At 36.0% G+C, this 19,116-nt stretch overlaps 1 protein-coding gene and 1 long non-coding RNA gene across 3 annotated transcripts; both read left to right on the top strand.

The window, feature by feature from the left end:
• The first annotated feature begins 3,528 nt into the window (after positions 1–3,528).
• Positions 3,529–6,558, top strand: LOC136811608 (uncharacterized). Of its 2 annotated transcripts, none has more exons than XR_010847253.1 (3): positions 3,529–3,607; positions 5,725–5,836; positions 6,051–6,558. It is a non-coding gene; the product is annotated as an uncharacterized lncRNA (long non-coding RNA). The 2 variants fall into 2 exon arrangements; XR_010847252.1 differs by having other exon boundaries at positions 3,529–3,651.
• A 4,765-nt stretch (positions 6,559–11,323) lies between these two features.
• Positions 11,324–14,985, top strand: LOC136811607 (epithelial membrane protein 1-like). The gene is made up of 3 exons (XM_067068234.1): positions 11,324–11,373; positions 13,927–14,056; positions 14,352–14,985. The coding sequence occupies exons 2-3, from the start codon at positions 13,939–13,941 to the stop codon at positions 14,771–14,773; spliced, it is 540 nt and encodes a 179-aa protein (XP_066924335.1). The 5' UTR covers positions 11,324–11,373; positions 13,927–13,938; the 3' UTR covers positions 14,774–14,985.
• Positions 14,986–19,116: the final 4,131 nt, after the last annotated feature.

Raw genomic sequence — 19,116 nt, 5'->3', positions numbered from 1 at the left:
ATCTGTCGGGAGAAATCGATTAACACTGCCTTTATCGATAACAGTTCAGACCATAAACGAAACAAAAGCTCAAAATCACTTTTACAAATTCTTTTATAAACATAATCGATCTTTCCCTCGTTGTTGCCATCGTTACAAGAGGTAGGTTTGGGTACCTCTTAAGACAAAGGACCTAACGAGGAGAAGATCCATTAAATTTTTAAAAGAAATCATGTAAACGATTTTTCCAATTCATTTTAAACAAATAAAAAATTGGAAAATGATTTCGATAACGAAGATGACGGGTGTTTTCACTCTATCTGCTTGAAACATGGTGAGCAATTGAATGCAAGATTTTCTCTATTGTTTGCTGAAGATGTCAAGCATACTTGAAGTCGATATGATTAAGTAAAATGAGCAATTAAAATAGGTTTGTGAACCGAGATTCTTTTCGGAATGTCACTTATCATTAGAATATTTTTGATTCTTATATGGAAAAATAGCCGTATTACACGTATTGGAAATATACAAATTTAGGGTTTTTAATTTAATTTGTTCAAATATGTATAGTCAGTTCATTTTCGTTTGGATAATCGTTTTAACGACCTCAGAAGCAAATATTTTCTTTCAACTTTCGAAAATAATGAAATTAATGGGTTTTAAAAAAACATTATCCAAATGAAAGTGAACAAAACTATATCAATATGTTGCGAGTCTCTTTCAAATGTAAAAATCTGTGAAAAGTCAAAATGGATGGACACAGACTTAAGGTGTTTATTATAAGGAAGATGTTTAAAAGACGTAAAAAGTTCAAAGGAAATCATTCACATTGATTTTTAAAACTCATTGTTAAGTAATTACACTGCACGCTTTCCAACATCTCAAGGAACGTCAGACCTTCCCCAGGAAAACAAAAGAAATTATTACTTTTGCTTGAACGAGTCTCTGGCATTCCAGCGAGAATTAATAAAATTTCTTTTCTTTTCCAGCCTTTCTTTATTTCATCAACAAAACATTTATATGATTCACACGTTCAAGCAACAATTAGCTTTAACTTGCAGACTAAAAACACCCGACAACTACGCAAATTACTTTTTTGATCAATATATTCTATGGCTGCGTTTAGACCAACTGGCATTTGTAATTTGGCATTTGCTCATGAGGGATTCGATTTTAATAGCTTTTTTAATTGTACTTTCTGTCATGGCATTTAAGGAATCGTCTTTTTAGAGTCATTACTGAAAAGGTGATTCCCTCAAGTTCAACTTTGACAGATCAAACAATGAAAAGCATGCAATTTCACACGAAATTGGCAACGAAATGCCAACACGCTGGTATCATTAGGCATTTGGCAAACCGAACAATTGCGCGGAACAATAGAATTCAAAAGAATACTGCAAGCAATTACAAATGCCAGGCTGGTCTAAACGCAGCCTATGTAGCATGAACTTGTACGGGGTGCTTTTTCACTACGCTAGATAGATAAGTGGTTCTCATCAACGGTCCTTTTCATAAATTTCTAAGGGTTGTAAAAAATATACAATAAAGATTCGTGCTTAACATCAGATTTTGATCGTTTCATATCAGCATTCCAGATTTAACGTCGAAAATTGGTCATTAAACCTTTTGTCCTCCAAGAGAGGGGTAGACCTCTCTTGGCTTAATGACCAATTAAGTGAAAAAGGCAGCATAAATAAATTGGTTGCCATAAAAGTAGCAGAATGTGCAGAGGGATTCTTTTGTAAAAAATTGGTCGTATGGGAAAAGTGTTTTCTTTCCCGATAGAGTTGAAGAGCAAACTTTCATCTGTATTGATTTGATACAAAAGACGAGGAATCTTGTCACAGAAAATGTTCATTAGAAGGCTGTAATTCTAAATCCCTTGATATGCGAGTTGATGATTTTAATAAAATTTTCTTCAAATTCAGAGGGTTGTAAACGCTTTGAAAACTGTCTTAGGAGTCAATAATGTTTTCCTACCAATTTTGTTTGTTTCAGCTAATCGATTTTCTTAAACAGCCTCAGTGAAAAAGCACCCACACCATCAACATTTATCAGCAGTGAAATGGTTCGGTTTTTGCATAAAATGAAAGAACTGCCTCCACTGTTGGAGAACTGTTTATAGAAACGACTGACTTAAAATATTTTTTAATTAGATTTTGTCAACCATGCTGCAGTTAACTCCAAATTCAAAGTTTGACAACTGTTTTGGGAGTCAGTAATTTTTTCCTATCAATTTTCTTTGTTTCGGCAAATCGATTTTCGCCAGACAGTCTCAGTGAAAAAGCACCCTTAGTAAGTACTGTAAATTTGGGAATCGTGTAGAAGATTTCTTTTGAAAGAAACTCATTTCAATTACACTCGGAGGTTTCTTGGGAATTTCGTCAATAGTAAACATGTATATTGATACAATCTGCCAGACATTAGTATGGTAATACTTGCTCTTCATCTTTGATTTTTTCTACTGTGATTAGATTGACACATGCGTGATAAAATTTCTTTATTTGGTGCTCAGAGGTTGATATGTTCGTCTTGTCAACCTCTGATACTCAGGGTATGTACCGATTATTAATCAGCCTCTACAAGAAACTCGTTTCGCTAAAAACGGAAGTTATTTTTCTTTATTTTTCGACACTTCTTTTTCTTTCTTTTTAGAATTTACATTGACACAAACCGTAGCCTGGATATCCAAGCTCAAAATTTTAGAAAAAACAAAATTTACCTCAACATACAAAGTTCTGAAATTATAGAGCTTGGTCTCCCTAGAGAATGAAAGTGCAAACCCATGTTTCCAAAACTTTCCTAGCCAACCCAAGGCAACAAAACAGAAATTAATAAAAAGCAGCCTTACAAGATCTAAAACCATTTAAAACATCCAAAGATTACACCAGAATCCATAAAAAAGTTTGCATGTATTATCATGACCAACCATGTTTTCTTGGAAAATGAACTCGCCTCTGTTTCTTCTTTTTCATGTTTTCATATAACAGAAAGCCCTATTTTCACTAGCAACTGGATGACTATCCTATTTTTGCTTTAGAATTGCTCAACGTAGTGAAGATTGGCCCTTACGGTTTTAGCGAAGTGAGCGCAAGCAAGCGGACTTTGCACAGAATGCAAATCGCTCTAGGGAGACCAGGCTGTAAACCAGAACATAAAATATAAAAAACTAGACTGTGAAATAGTTTACAGCCTGGATATCCAGGCTACACAAACCGGTGCAATATTTCATCCAACATTTGAGAAATGGCCTTACCCTGGCCTTACATTTCCACAATACAACGTTCAATCCGGTCTTTAAGAAGAGGGTTTGTATCAAGTGGAATATATATCTCTTTCAAGTTAAAATAGTTATCTAAATTTCTTGACATACAGGCTTCTAGAGTCTGCCTCCTAGCTAAAAGAGGAAAAAAGTAATCATTATTATAAATTAACGATGTCAGTAGAAATACTATTGTTAACCTATTGTTAACTCCATTAACAAGCAATTTACGATTGTAACTGGAGTTCAAAATTATAATTAACATGAAAATGTTAAACAGGATAACCTCTTCTCTGTAGGATCTGTTAAGGGACCATTTCACAATATAAGAAGACGGTTTTTGAGTTGATTCCATTATAATTTCAGGTAAATTTAGAGAAGTCTAATTATTTGGTTTGTGCGTCAAAAAGGTAAAATTTTACGTTTGTCGATAAATTTGTCTTCTGGTTTACAACCCTGTCTCACTTTCGAACCCAGTCATTTCTAGAGTAAAGAGTCCAAAGAGAGACCCTCTATCCAATGTCTCTTTTATCTAAGGTAATGGCTGGATTGATCGGTGAGACAATGGCGTTTTTTCCACTAGCGGCTTAAGCTAACAGGATTAACAAAACGTGTAATAAAACGCTGAATAGCTCAAAACTATTTATGTAAGTTGTAGATGAAAAGAGATGGTTACACGTTTACATTTTCTTTTGAAAAAATTATTTTCATTTCCCACAGTTTGCTTACAGTATGTGGCCCCAAAAACGTCGATCAAATTTTAGGTTTTAAAAAACTTTTTGCTGCATGAAAAACTTTAACATCTCTACTTTATTTCCCGAAAGTTCTCCTTCAAAATATTCAATATTTCAACAATATTTTTCAATCGCTTAAAGATAGGTAGCTTTTTTCTAATGGCCCCCAAAACGGAGGTTTGCTAATTTAGCGATTTCTCGAGATCTTTAATGAAAAGGTTTGATTTGCAATCACAGAAACATTATGCTGGATTACGAAAAGGGCTACGGCATCAAAATTGCCTCGTGAGATAGTTGCCTCGTGCCAGTTGCCAGGTCTAATTACGTCATGAAACGTAATATATAATTTTTAAATGGAATTTAAGACAATCTTATTTACCAGCGTGGTAACCTTTCGAGCATCTTCCTATTTATTAAACTAGAAGAAGCAACTTGGGGAGGGGGACTCGAGGCCCATCACTTACAATCTTAAGATTGACAAGTACTATGACCTTGAAATTCTTACCAGTGGTAGATATGAATAATCAAAGATGATTCGCAAAATTTTGGTTCGGCCACCTATCTTGTTGGTATTTTACAGACCAAGATGTACATCAGGCAAAAATCATATATTGACTGATTGACTCCTACGATTTGACCGAAAGTCGTTCCTGAAGGCTACTTTATCAAATAAAAGAGAATCGTGATAACGTTAGCCACCTGCCGCAGTTCAAGAACCAGTGATATTAACCATTTAAGACATTCTTTGCTTTTTAATTCTATGAGCAGTGCCGTAGCCACCGGGGGGGGCCTGGGCCCCCCCCAAAAGATTTTCAGATTATGGTGTTTTTGAAAAAGGTGTAAATTTCGTCAACTTTGTCTGTATATTTACTTTTTGAAAATGTAATGCACTAACTATTTACAATGATAGTCTTATGATTTGAAAATATACATGGCCCCCGTCACCGGGGGGGCCAGGGGGGCCATGGCCCCCCCAATATTTTGCAAAGTAATTTTTTTTAATTTAAAAGATCTTACATATACCGTTTAGAGGGGTGAAATAAGGGTGAAAAGTCGAAAATTTTCTTTGTCGCCCAACCATGGTGGGCGACATATTTTTTTGGCCCCCTCAATTCAATTCGCACGCCGGGGGCCATGATATACTAATATGCATATCACGCGATTTCTACTTGCCTTTTTCTAAAAATTGACTTTCGGAGAGGTAGTTTTAGCCAATCTGGAGGGTGTGAAGTCCAAAGATTTTTCTACCCCCTCGGCCCCAACTATGGTGGGGCCTCCTTAGATACTATAAACTTATATGGCCCCCGCTAGAATATAATTTATGGCTACGGCACTGATGAGGGAGCTTAAAGCTCCAATTTCAGACCACCATAAAGAGTCGATGAACGAACGAAAAAAACGAGGTTCTTATTTTGGTCACTGGGTACGAATGCCTCAAGATGGCCTTCGGTCCTAAATTCTTACTCTCGAGTTCAATCCTGACCCTAAACCCTAACTGGTAACAACCCAATACCCCCTGAGAAGTAACAGTAAAGAACGAGAAAAAAACAACAAAAATGATATTGCGAGGACATTCTGGGATAGCTTACCAGAAAATGGTGCTCTTTTTAGAGATATTTTGCTGTCGGTATTCCTTTAATCTTTTAACCCCCCCCCCCGTGTTTCTTACTCCGCTGTCTTCAAAACAGTTCTCTGTCTCTTTGAGTGTAGGTACTAGATTCAATTTTTTGTTTTGTTTTTGTTTTTCAGAATTTGATCAAGATGGTTGAAGGAAAGAAAGTTGGAGTTTTGATTGCATGTGCTGCGGTTTTCATATTGTTATCGGCTTCTACTGGTGGTGTTGGATGGTCAAATTACGAGGGTAAGACCAAAAAAGTCAATTTCAAAATTAAACTAATTTTACAACTATAGTTTTGGTTCAAAAGGTTAATATTTCTATCCACTAGTTTGTCGTCTATTAAATTCCATTCAGAGCCGCTGTTTGTGGTTCGACGCTCTTTAGAGAGAGCCACCTATTGAAAGTCAACACTAAAGAAAGAATACAGTTACAATTTCGAAATTTTTATTTCATTTAGCATTGTTGGATGGAGGGTCTGTCGAATTAAAAATGGGTTTATTCAGATCATGCCGAACTGAAAAGAGTTTTTCAACTTTTTCAATCAGCAATATTTGTTCAGATTTCAAAAGTGAACAGCTCTCTTCCAAGCATAAGGCGATTCAAGCATTCATGATCTTGTCTGTGTTAGCATCCATTGCAGCTGTCGTTTGTGTTATGTTCATTGACAAAATCTCTGCTAAGCTTATCTCCTGGCTTATGATTGATGCTTTCATTTCGGCATTGATTGGTTTGGCAATCTTCACTGAGAGTAAAGAAAACAGTATTATTGACATTTATGACTATGGTTGGGCCTATGCATTAGGGTGGGTTGGCGCTATAGCCGCCCTGATTGTTGGTGTAGTGGTTTCTGTAGCTTATGGATCATCTTAATGAAATCACCGTTGATTTTGGCTGATACTTTTTTTTACTTTTTATCCTAGAATGTTACTTTAAGCATATAAAAAAACACAACATTATACTCTTTATACTCTATAATATTCGTGAACGTAATTTTTCTCCAACCTGTCTTTGGCCCTCAATATTTTGCAGTTCTCCAGGATAGAGGACACTTAAATTATTGCCAGAGTGGTGAAAGTGCTACCATATTATCAATAGTTTAAAGTCATCCGCAAGCTATTTTAATAAGATAAATTTTCGGTTCAGCTCATCCGTGAAATTTTAAGATTTCCCGGGAACTTCAAACGTCATCCAATATCCAAGCTATTTTTATTCTTTTTTCTTCCTTTTTTTGAAAAATTTACATTGACACAAACCGGTCCAATATTTCATCCAACATTCGAAAAATGGCAAGTTGAATGAAATTGTGAGCCGTATCTCCATGGCTTTACATTTCCACAACCTTTTCGGGTAATCTTTCTCGTGGGAAGGCCGGTCCCATCCGCTTAATTTCTGAACAAGGCTTCCAGAGTCAGCCTCCAAGCTGTAAGAGGAAAAAAGTAATCATTATTATAAATTAACGAGGTCAGTACAAATACTAATCACTAAAGAAGCCTTCCAAGAATAACCAAATATAAAACACCACTTTTAGTAATGGTGTCGAGACAATTTTATGTTTTTTTGGTAATGACAAAATTTATTCGAATATTTTCCACTACATCGAAATTTAGTTCAAAAAACTGAAATGATTGTCTTAACTAAACTTTTAAGCATTCTTAATTGTCATCATAGTATAAGAAAGACGCGGCAAGGTTAGGTCTTGTAAGTTCTTACAAGTACGTGAATTCAATAATCGTGTAAGTTTTTGTAAGAATTTGTAAGTTAAAAAGCTCTATATACTCAATTGAGGTGAAAATTTGTAAATTTTTCTTTTTGATATTCAGGAGCGACTTGTAAGTTCTTAAAAGATTTTCATTTCTTGCAAACCTTAAGATCTTACAAGATCTTTGCAAGAAATTACATAAGATCTCGTAAGAACTTAACTTCCTTCAAAATCTTGTAAGATCTTGCGCATTCCTTGTAAGATCTTAGTAAGATTTCGTAAGATCTTGTCACCTTGTAAGAACTTGTAGGATCTTAAGATATCTTGTAGGATCTTGATAAGTTTTTTGACCAGGGCGTGAGCCGATAAGTTTGTAAAATTGATCTGTGGAGAAGATCCTATTTATTGAAACATGAATGGAAAGTACACTCCTCCATAAATTTTCTAAATTGCTCATCTCAGACAAATTAATCCTCTTAGTATAAATAGAACTAATGATTCTGCTGCTGCTGCATTTATTCTTCACAATTAAAAACTTTTAATTATCAAGAGGATCTGTAAAACAGTTATAAGAAATTTCTTCTGTAAGATTATAAATAGCAATTTTTGATTTGAAATACCAAGCTACGCTACGAGATGCCTCGCTTTCTAACTGATATTTTCAGATAGCAAGTCTACGGTATGTCTGGTTATGGGAAAAAATTTCAAGTCAATTGAAACAATATTTGTAAAAATATTTACATCTGAAAACTCTAAGAGGAATCGGGTAAGCTTCACAAATCCACAACACTCGCTGATAAAATTAGATTTCATTTACAAGGAAGTATCTTCTGCGAATACTTTTTTAATGAAAAGCGGGAACATCATACCAAAAAATGTGCAGACGTACTGCATGACTACTTTGTCTCCTTTTTTTTCTTATAAAAACAGAACACTCAAGGGGACAGAGATGGATTTCTATTAGGAACAGTTTACAATGGTTGCTTTTTCACTGAGACTGTCTCGCGAAAACCAATTAGCTGAAACAAAGAAAATTGGTAGGAAAACATTACTGACTCCCAAAACAGTTGTCAAAACGTTTACAACCCTTTGAATTTGAAGAAAGTTTTATTAAAAATCATCAACTCGCATATCAAGGGATTTAGAATTACAGCCTTCTAATGAACATTTTCTGTGACAAGATTCCTCGTCTTATGTATTAAATCAATGCAGATAAAAGTTTGCTCTTCAACTCTATCGGGAAAGAAAACACTTTTCCCTTATGACCAATTTTTTACAAAAGAATCTCTCTGCACATTCTGCTACTTTTATGGCAACCAATTTATTTATGCTGCCTTTTTCGCTTAATTGGTCATTAAGCCAAGAGAGGTCTGCCCCTCTCTTGGTGGACAAAAGGTTTAATGACCAATTTTCGACGTTAAAGCACGAATCTTCATTGTATATTTTTTACAACCCTTAGAATTTTATGAAAAGGACCGTTGATTAGAACCACTTATCTATCTAGCGTAGTGAAAAAGCACCTAAAAGAAAAGACAATACCCATTTTTTACCCTTACAGTTTTGTTTGTAAACGTCAGTCTTTTAGTCATAAAAACTTTTGCTTGGCCTAATTCGCGGGCCCCCTCTCAAGAAAGTCTTAAAACCTTCCTACTTTAGAACTAACCACGTGCGGTTGCGCCGCATAAAAGGATCCTAAGGATTGGTCCCCTACTCTCATAAATTGTCTACAGCTACTTAACCTCGTGTAGTAAGTTCTGCAAGAATCATCAGACATCGTTATTGGTTCACGTGTATCCTTGCGAAAGGGAAAAAAGTATTTATGATGGAATTTTTGGTTAATTTAATGCTTTAATTTAAGTTTCAAATGATGAGCCAACAAAAAGCGTTCGTAATGACCAACAATTTTAGTAATGGCGTCGAAACCATTCCATCAAAAATATTAACGATCCAAGAAAATTAAACAAAATATGTGTTTGGCTTAATCAACGACTTAATAAAATAGATAGACCAAGAACTTCATACAATTGCTCTTAAAAATCTTTTGTTTTCTATTCATTTTGTATTCTTTCATCTTGCCGTCTTTCCACCGTCCGCGTAAGTCATATTACAAAGAAATTAGACTTTTTACAAGCATCTCTAAATGGTGTAAAATCAATTATATCGAATTTCTACTGACCATAAACATAATTTTCGATTTTTTTTGCTTACGTCTGATCGCATTTTTAATCATCTTTCTCACAAGATATTGTTCAATATTTTTCGACAACACTGTTGCGCTATACCGGCGCATTTTCTTTAAGAACATAAATATTTTTGAAAGACTCTAACTAAGAAAATAAACGTGCGTTCATGGTGCGTTCTTAAGATAAAAAACACAAACACTATCCAAATACAAATGTTATAATTTTAACAATGTTTACTAATTTTTAAGCCTAAAAGTTTGACTTGAAATTAAGAACATATTCACAAAATTTAGGTCATGTGATCAATATCAACCAATAGCTAATCTTAAAAAAATACTTTTGCACGCGGAATGACATTTTAATGATGCAAAAAATCATTAATTTTTTCATCATTCTTACGCGGATCATTTCAATAGGATACTGGTCTATCTATTTTATTAGGTCGTTGGCTTAATACAGTTTAAATGATGCTGTTGATGAATAACAGCTTCCTTTAGTAAGTGATTGCCAGCCACGTTGGTCTGCATACCTGATCCAGCCTTCGTGGGTCATCAGGAGAGAACCCAGCTGGCACGCAACGTTGTTTCAACGTTTATTTAACGGTCATAACGTCCATATAACGTTAGATGAACGTTGAAAAAACGTTGCGTGCCAGCTGGGAAAGCGTTCCGTTTCGGGGCCTTCCTCTTGACGGCAACCATGACACAGCGTCCCCCTCACTGAGGTGAGTCCCAATCCAACTAATTGTGACTGGCTTGAGTTGTTGGTGACGACAAAAAACAGTTGTAGGTCTAACTTGAACAAAATATTATTAGCCGACGTACATATACATCTGTTAAGTTTAAAGTCCAAAATGGTTTAAATGAGTATATTCGTCCTATGCCAAACAAAAAATAGTGAAGTCTTCACCCTATTCCTACTAAGACGACTGTTTTTTTTTTTGATGAAAAGCTAGTGTTAAAAGCTGGAAAATAAAGCTTTGCACCTGAAATATATAGATTCCATAAATTCATGACCACTTGTACAAGGCCAAAACAATGGATCCCATGAAAGCAATAAAGAGTCTATTGTCAAACATTGAAATTGATTTGTTATTGGGTTGGTTTATATGGAAGCCGAGTAGGGTTAGGCTAGTCATATCTTCCTTCGTTTCGAGCGTAAAACTCCTACTCTTCGGGATATGAGCACTGCTCTTGTTTTGAATATTGAAATTCTTCGGATAAATCGCTTGCGCACTGAGGTTATATTTTCCAAAGACTGTCGAAATATCTTTCAAGCTGTCGCCTTCCTAGAAATCATCAAAATCTCAAAAATGTCGCGTCCTCAGAATCTGTCGCGTTCCCTACTTTGCCAGACATTAATATAGCAATATATTTGGCCTTCATATTTGATTCTTTCTAAAGTAATTAGATTAGTCTGGTTTAAGTTACTATAGTTTAATATGTATATTTTTACAGTATTTTTCTAGAAACAAGTACTATTTTCCATTAATAGGGTATAAAGAGAAGATCTATAAAATAATTGATAATGTTAATATTCTTTTTGTAGCTAGACTAGCACGCTAGCTGGGCAGGTAAGGTATCACCCGGAAAAAATGATTTGCTCAAAAGCAATCAAAATTAGGAAATTGACATGACTAAATTCCAGGAAGATTCAGAAGACTATGATGCTTGACCTTTGACCTGTGACTTTAATGAAAGAAGCATTAATCAGTATTTTTAAATAGTTCTGGACTTCTTAATTACGCCTAAAATTACACCTTTTACGACCTGAAATTAGTCGCTTTGGTGAATCATTTTCGACTATTTTTCACTATAAAAGCGGTTTGGAATTGACCATTTAGCTATCATTTAGTGAAAGAACTTTGGAGAAGATATTGATATCATTTCACGTTAGAGGTAATTATAAAATTTCAAATTGATTAGTCTGGTATAACTAAGTACGGTAACATAATCATAACAGAGTTATTGAATATTGTATTAGGCTAATACTTATATTTGAAATATTGTATTAATATTTTTATTTTCAAAAAAAATGCTAAATTATATTGTGAAAGATTTGTAAAAAGCGTTAAAAAAACATAATCATAACTTAATCGTACGGTTGTAAGCAAATTTTTGCAATATTTGTTTGTTAACATGCAAATAATCCTTGTTAAGCTCGTCATGTCTCACTGTTTCACTTCAAGCAATTATAAACAGCAACAAGAATTTTGACGTGAGCTTTTGCCGGTTTCTGTACAGCCATTAGCCCACCTCTCCACTAGCATATAGTCAAATGATGCTCCACTCGTTGATGTGTCGTATCCAGAGCCACTTGTATTACTTTTTAATTTTACTGATAATAAATCATTACAATCCTTTCGTGAGCGCTATCAGAATCATAAAAAAATCGAATTTAGGGACTTGGTTCGAGTTTATGCTCGTTGCATTCTTTCCCCAAAAAAACTTTAGATGTGAGATGTGCATCTTTCGTCAAAATTTAAAATATTATTTCGATAATTATAACAAAAGTTGATTAAATGTCATCAAATTGGCAGAAATCCACGAAAAATCGAGGCTATTTGCGAATTGCAGAAGATTTTTATGAGAGAACATTTGCTTAGACTGGATCTTTTTTGACGGATGTGTTTAAAGTTTCTAAAAATTAATAAGCGGGCGATTTTGTTTATTCGGAACCTTAGAGTAGTAAAGTGGAAGATCAACTTAAGATTTGATGGGTCATTTATCATCAAATTGGTCTATAGTAGTTTAAGAATTATACAGAAATGAAAAAAAAATCATTTTCTGAGAAGAACCTATCAAATTTTGAGACATATTACGCATCATCAATTCCATTGTTTAAGTCATGAAAACAATAACCAAGTTTCCAAAAATCACAATACACAGAAAAATTTAAATAGCTAAAAGATATGGTTTTTTTAGCAGAAATGCCACTTTTATTATCGCCATGAATTTATTATAGACACTGTAAAAACAACGTATAAAACGGTGGAGAGCGAAGCATTGTCTTTCTTTTGTTTAAGAAAACAATCAAGGATCTAGCTTTGCCCGCAAAGGACAACTGTCATGGCGGCTCGAAGCTCTCTGATTTTTAAAAATTATTGATAATCTCATTTCTAAAAAGTCCTCTATCTTTATCTTTTTGTACTTTTACTCGCCAAAAATTTGGAAATAAATGCTGAAATACTTAACGGATACATGTATTAAATCTGTTGTGACAAAAACATCATCAGACAAGAAAAATCAAACAAAAGGCCTAAAATGACACAGAACTTTAAGTTGGCAATATCTTTCTAACATCTTTCCGAGAAGAGCTAAGATCGACATATATGAGACTTGAGTGTCTTGGCTTCACCGTGGTATGAAAATATTGTGGAGGCTCGTGGTGGATCGGTGGTTTCATTGAGGTTAAATTTTGAAAATTTCTGGTGTCAACATTAAATTTTTCATACATAGCATGTTTTTCGTATCTTTCTTGCAACTTGAAACGTCATAACGACACGTAATTAGCAATTATTTTGATGCGTTCGCCTCTCTAAGGAAAACTTAATTTTCATTTGGGAATTAAAATGACTGTGTTAAGATGAAAAAAATGATTAAAATGTTACGAAAAATCGTTTAATGAAGGAAGGAGAGTGAACAATAATGTCATTACTGCGGACAAGGCTAGAACATGAGAAATCAATGAAAATATAGCTTGTTGGTTATCCAGTGTCTATAATAAATTCTTGTTATCGCTTTGCTAAAGAAATCAGCGTTACTTTCTAATTTTCGGGGTCTTTTTAACCGAAAATTAGACCGAATTTTAGGCTAAATTGGGAATAAAGTAAATTAATTTAGGAGACCTTTAAGATTTTCAAGTCTTTCTAATTTTAGTTGCAATTATAAACACTTTATTCAGGTTAAAGGTAACATATCAGTGTCTTTGTTAGAAACCTTGTTAGTTCTAATGAAAAAGGTTTCATTTGCAATCACATTATGCTCGATTGCGAAAAAGGCTATACGGTAACAAAATTACTTCGTGAGAAATTTTCCTCGGGCTGAGTTGCCTTGGGAGAAAGTTGGTTCGAAAAAAAGTTGACTCGTGAGTTAATCGCGTCAACTCTCTGAAAGGCGATGGGAAAACGACGTGGTGAGGAATTTCTGGGGATAGTTTATCAAAGTGTGGTGCTCTTTTTAGAGACTTTTTGTTATCGGTGCCCCTTTATACACCTTTTCGACCGTAGCCCAGTCTTTTTTTCATGCCTAAAGACAATAGAAAAAAGTATAAAAAAGGATTGGATCGAGTTTAGGGTGGTAGAAAATTCCCGTGCAGCTATTGGCGGCTACGGTCGGAAAGGTGTATTAATATTATTGCTCCCTCATTTCTCACCTCGCTCTCTTCAAAACAGTTCTTCTGAAGTGGTGGAGGCACTAGATTCAATTTTTTGTATTTTTGTTATCTTTCAGAATTTGATCAAGATGGTTGAAGCAAAGAAAGTTGTAGTTTTGATTGCATGTGTTGCAGTTTTCGTATTATTATCAGCTTCTACTGGTGGTGTTGGGTGGTTACATTACGAGGACGTTATAGCGGTGGACGGTAATACAAAGAAATTCTTATTCTACCGGGTGCGCCTTTAAAGTTAACTTTTCCGAGATCTAAAATTTTTGAAAAATGAATCCTTTTACATCGTAAAGAAGAAAGATTAACTTAAATTTTGACGGGTCATTTATTAAATTTGGTTTATTAGATCAAAAGTTAATCTCGATTGAATGAAAAAGTTACTTTCAAAAAGTGCTCGAAAACGTTGAGAATCAGCCTATAGGAAGTATATCTATAGAGGTCTGCGATTCAGACTAAGTAGGGTCAATTTCAAAATTTTCATCTTATTTAGGATTGTCGAACGGAGCATCTGGAGACTTAAGCGCAGGTTTATTCAGATTCTGCTTTAAAGCTAAAACTGAGGCTCGTCAATCTTGCAAAGATGTGTCAGATCTCATAGAGGTCACTGTCAAACGTAAGGTGATTCAAGCATTCATGATCTTGTCTGTGTTAGCATCCATCGCAGCTGTCGTGTGTGTTATCTTACAAATGGTCACTGACAAAATCTCTCCTAAACTTATCTCCTGGCTTATAATTGATGCTTCCACTTCGGCGTTGGTTGGTTTGGCAATCTACACTCACGACCATGAAAACGATAATAGTTTAAATGGCGTAACTTTTTACTATGGCTGGTCTTATGCATTAGGGTGGGTTGGCGCTATAATCGCCCTGATTGTTGGTGTAGTGGTTCGAGTAGCTTTTGAACTGAAATGAAATCACTGTTGATTTTGGCTGAACTATAAATTTTGCTTAATTTTAGCAATTTTAGATTTTTAACTAATATTAGTGTAGTTAACTATGCTAGCGTTAGTATTGTTTTTACGCAATATGTATTGTTTTTGCAGGTTTTCCGATTTTTTGTATTATGATTAGGGCACTTTTTATACTTTTTCTTAATTTTTCTAGAATGTTACTTTGAGCAAAGAAAAAAACCACAACCTTATACTCTGTAAATCTACATGACCGCAATTTATTTCCAACCAATCTTTGGCCTTCAAAATTTTGCATTTCTCCAGGGCACCTAACTTTTGACTAGAGTGGTGAAGGTACTGCCTATTATTTTTCCTTAGACGGGCGGAAATATCTTTGATATTCGGAAATATCTTTTGACGGTCTGGCATATCAGCATATTTTATAAATATTTCCGACCATCAATTTTCCCACGATTTTGTAAAAAATCTAAGTTTTGACATATACCTGACCATCAAAAGATATTTCCGACCATGTCCATACTCATGTCAGCCGTGAAATTATTTTTCGAAAAAAAAAATTAATTTGTAAGATATTGGACACGAAAAGTAATACCTAATTGAAAATTTACTGCCAGCTAATTTGAAATGTACTTTAATTTCGCGGATAATACCCAAATCCGTTAAATCTGCTATATCCACGAACTCCGCAAAATTTAATCCTCGCAAAATGTGTTCCTATTAAGGTAAAGCGTGTGTTTTCCGAATCAGTTCACCATTGTCTTGGCTGTATTCTTACCAGCTGCCCCAAATTCTTGTTGTGCGAAAGGGATCAATTTTAATACCAGCATAAGAAAAAAAGTGCAAATTCTTTTACACTAAAACAAAATGTTTTAGAATGTTCACTCTTTAGATCATCTTGGACCTCCCTTCCTTAAAGTGTTACATAGAAGCACATATATTTCTAATTTGATTGTTATATCTGACTTATTCTTGGCCGATCGGCCTTTCTCTTGCAGTGCCGTAGCAACTGGGGGGAGGGGCAAAGGGGGGCTATGCCTCGCAATTTTTTTTTTCAAAAATGCTTTTTTTGCAAAATGCAAAGTATTTCTTTTTTAATTTGTTATAATTGTCTTTAAACAAAAACAGCTAACCGGAGTTTATCTAAACAAGATCATTTTTGCTACATAATTTCATCTTTATTTACATAAAAATCAGCAACAATAATAGAATAATAGGTATAAATTTTCTTTTTTTTATATTATCATTTTGGCATGACCAGGTGAAAATTAAACAAAAACTACACTTATAAAAAACTGCACGAATAAACACACTTCCCTCAACTTTTTTTTATGTTTATTCGTGCAGTTTTTTATGTAGTTTTTGTTTAATTTTCACCTGGTCATGCCAAAAAGACGTCAAGACACATTGTTTTCATGGTGCAGCAAGAAAAAACGGTAAATGACCATGTAATATCATAATGCTATTGATAACCTTTATTTACCGACCGTTAATTTGCAGTAACAATTTTTTTAAATTTACTGTGTTTTTGATTTTTACTAATCGCTTTGAGCGAAAACATTCTAAAGCTAGTCTTTTCACTTCAGTGAATCAAATCCACAAGAACCTGCTGCAATAAACTCTACGAATCTTACCATTAATCCGAATGATACCGAATCGACCGACCCAATTAAACTGCAATCGCAACCACATCAACCAAGGTCAAGGTCAAGGTCAATGCAAGAATCCTCAGCGATGGAGACCTTGTCTACCGATGGAAACATTGGGACGAATTCTTGCCAAATCACTGGGATCGACGGATCGACGGATCGAAGCACCTACGGCGCTCACCGCCCTCCCTCAAGATCAATTTCATCAAGCAACGTGTTTTTGCAGAAGGGTGTAGTGGAGTAGGACACTACACCCTCAAATCAGCTCCGACAATCAACACCCTACAACCATGCAGGCTCGAGGCTCCTCCTTCTACGTGCAGGAGATATTGAAAGCAACCCAGGACCATCCTGCGATACCTGCAACAAAACAATTAGAAGAGACCACATCAGCTCATCCCTCACATGTTCTGTCGAGAACTGCAACGCGCTATGCCACAAAGGCAAAGCCTGCAGCAAAAGAAGCAGATGGGGAAACACACAACCAAATTGGAAATGCCAATTGCACTCAGAATGCACGTCGACAGAGAACACAATTTCCAGTCAACTACAACCACCGCAGCTAGAGGACAGATCCTGCGAAGAATGCGGAAAGAAGATCAAGAAAAGATCAACCCCTCTCAACTGCCAGTCACCTTCATGCTCAAAAGTATGCCACAACTGGAGGAACTGTAGCAAGATAGGAAGATACCAAACCAACAAAACATGGTTCTGCAACCAACACACACACAATCCAGCACAGGTCACCCAACAGACTCAAACAGACAACCATGCACTCACGAACCCACCTCCAACTACAGAAAAACTATCCTGTAGCGCGTGCAAGGGAATCATCAGAACGAAGCCTACTCTCAAATGCAACTGTTGTAACAATCACTTCCACAAACAGACAAAGTGCTCAAAACTAACACGTGACACAGTAGACAACATAATGAAGTCTGCCACGCCAACCTGGACATGCACCAATTGTCTGGAGAGACAGGAAAGAGACTACAATAAAGAGGAAGAGGCAGGCACCAAAATCTCAGAGACCGTTGTGGGCGACAGTAAAGAGGCAATACGCATCATGCAATGGAACGCAGACGGTTTGAATACAAAGATGTTCGAACTATCAACAAGACTAAAAGAAGATAACATTGACGTCTGTAACATACAAGAAACGAAACTTCGACCACACATGCCAACGCCGAAGATCCCAGGTTACAAACCCACAAAACGCGCAGACAGAAGAGGAGGTATATCTGGTGGTGGACTCATCACTTACGTGAAATATACTGTGATTTTCGAAACTGCAGGTGAATCATCCCTCAATGCAACAGAAGTCACAACAATCCGAGTTCGCCTAACAAGAAGAAACTGGATGACTATAGCAAATGTCTACACTCCTCCGACAAACAACACTGGCCAAGCAATCGTCTTTCGACCAGACAACATACCCACCCCTGACAACGCAATAATCACTGGGGACTTCAACGCCCACTCGCCACTCTGGGACCTTCTTCAACCTCCCGACAACCTAGGAGCAGAAGTCGAAACATGGACACTTGAAAACAATCTAAATGTCCTAAATGACGGTACACCAACAAGGATAAACAAGATCACAGGAGGGGAAAGTACCCCTGATATTTCTCTCATCGGAACAAAATGGAACGACAAAAGCAAATGGGAAGTTGGCAATCAGCTTGGCAAATCAGACCACCTTCCCATAACAATCACAATCCACTCAAAGGTTATACACCAGTCAATATTTGGAAAATCTGCTAAATGGAAAAGAAACGGAGTAAATTGGACGAACTTCAGAGAAGCAGTAGAAGAATCAATCAGCACCCTACAAGACGAAACTAACATCACAAGACGAATTCTACGATTTAACAAAATCCTCGTAGAATCAGCCAAAGTACACGTTGGCAAGGTCAAGCCAAGAAAAACTGCAAAGATATACATGACCCCTACAGTCAGAGCAGCCCTCCAAAGACGAAACAGATTAAGACGAAACGTTAAAAACCAAAGACAACAGTGGCTAAACGCGTGCAAAGAAGCACAAGAAGAGATACGAAAAGCAAAAGAGGAAAGCTGGAAGGACCTGCTAGAATCGACCTTACAAGAAAACGATGATCGCAAACTGTGGAACATTGTAAATTCCCTGAAAGGATGCCCGGAAACAAACTCCCCAAACGAGACTATGAGACACAACGGTCGAACGATCTCCTCAAACAAAAAGAAAGCAAACCTATTTATACAACATTACGCTAAAGTTAGTCGACACAAATTCACAAAGGATGAGAGATCACTAAATAGAAACCTCAAGAAAAGACTAGAAGCACCCTCCGTTGACACGGAACACGGAAGAGACTTCACCATCGGAGAATTAAAGAAAGCAATTTCAAAAATGAAAAGAAAAGGAACACAAGGACCGGATGAGATACCACCGACATTCCTTAAAGAACTTGGCCCAAACGCCCAGCAAGAACTTCTAACAATCCTAAATATGTGCCTACGTAATGCAGCATGCCCCCATATTTGGAGAATAGCAACCATCTTACCACTTCTAAAAGCTAGCAAACCCGCAAGCGAGCTTGCCTCCTTCCGCCCCATCAGTCTAACTTCGTGCGTCTCAAAATGCTTCGAAAGGATGATAGCAGAACGCCTATACTTCTACGCAGAGACAAACAACATCTTGGACAGCAAACAAGCAGGA

Source organism: Clytia hemisphaerica, unplaced genomic scaffold (genome assembly GCF_902728285.1).
Source record: "Clytia hemisphaerica strain Z4C2 unplaced genomic scaffold, Clytia hemisphaerica genome assembly, whole genome shotgun sequence".
Lineage (NCBI taxonomy): Eukaryota > Metazoa > Cnidaria > Hydrozoa > Leptothecata > Clytiidae > Clytia > Clytia hemisphaerica.
This window is presented reverse-complemented; position numbering and strand designations above follow the sequence as displayed.

Bases quoted from the DNA above. Each gene is read 5' to 3' on its own strand.
- LOC136811607 (XM_067068234.1), top strand. From the start codon at position 13,939: ATGGTTGAAGCAAAGAAAGTTGTAGTTTTGATTGCATGTGTTGCAGTT. The intron at 14,057-14,351 runs GTAATACAAAGA...CATCTTATTTAG, and splicing joins GGACGTTATAGCGGTGGACG to GATTGTCGAACGGAGCATCT.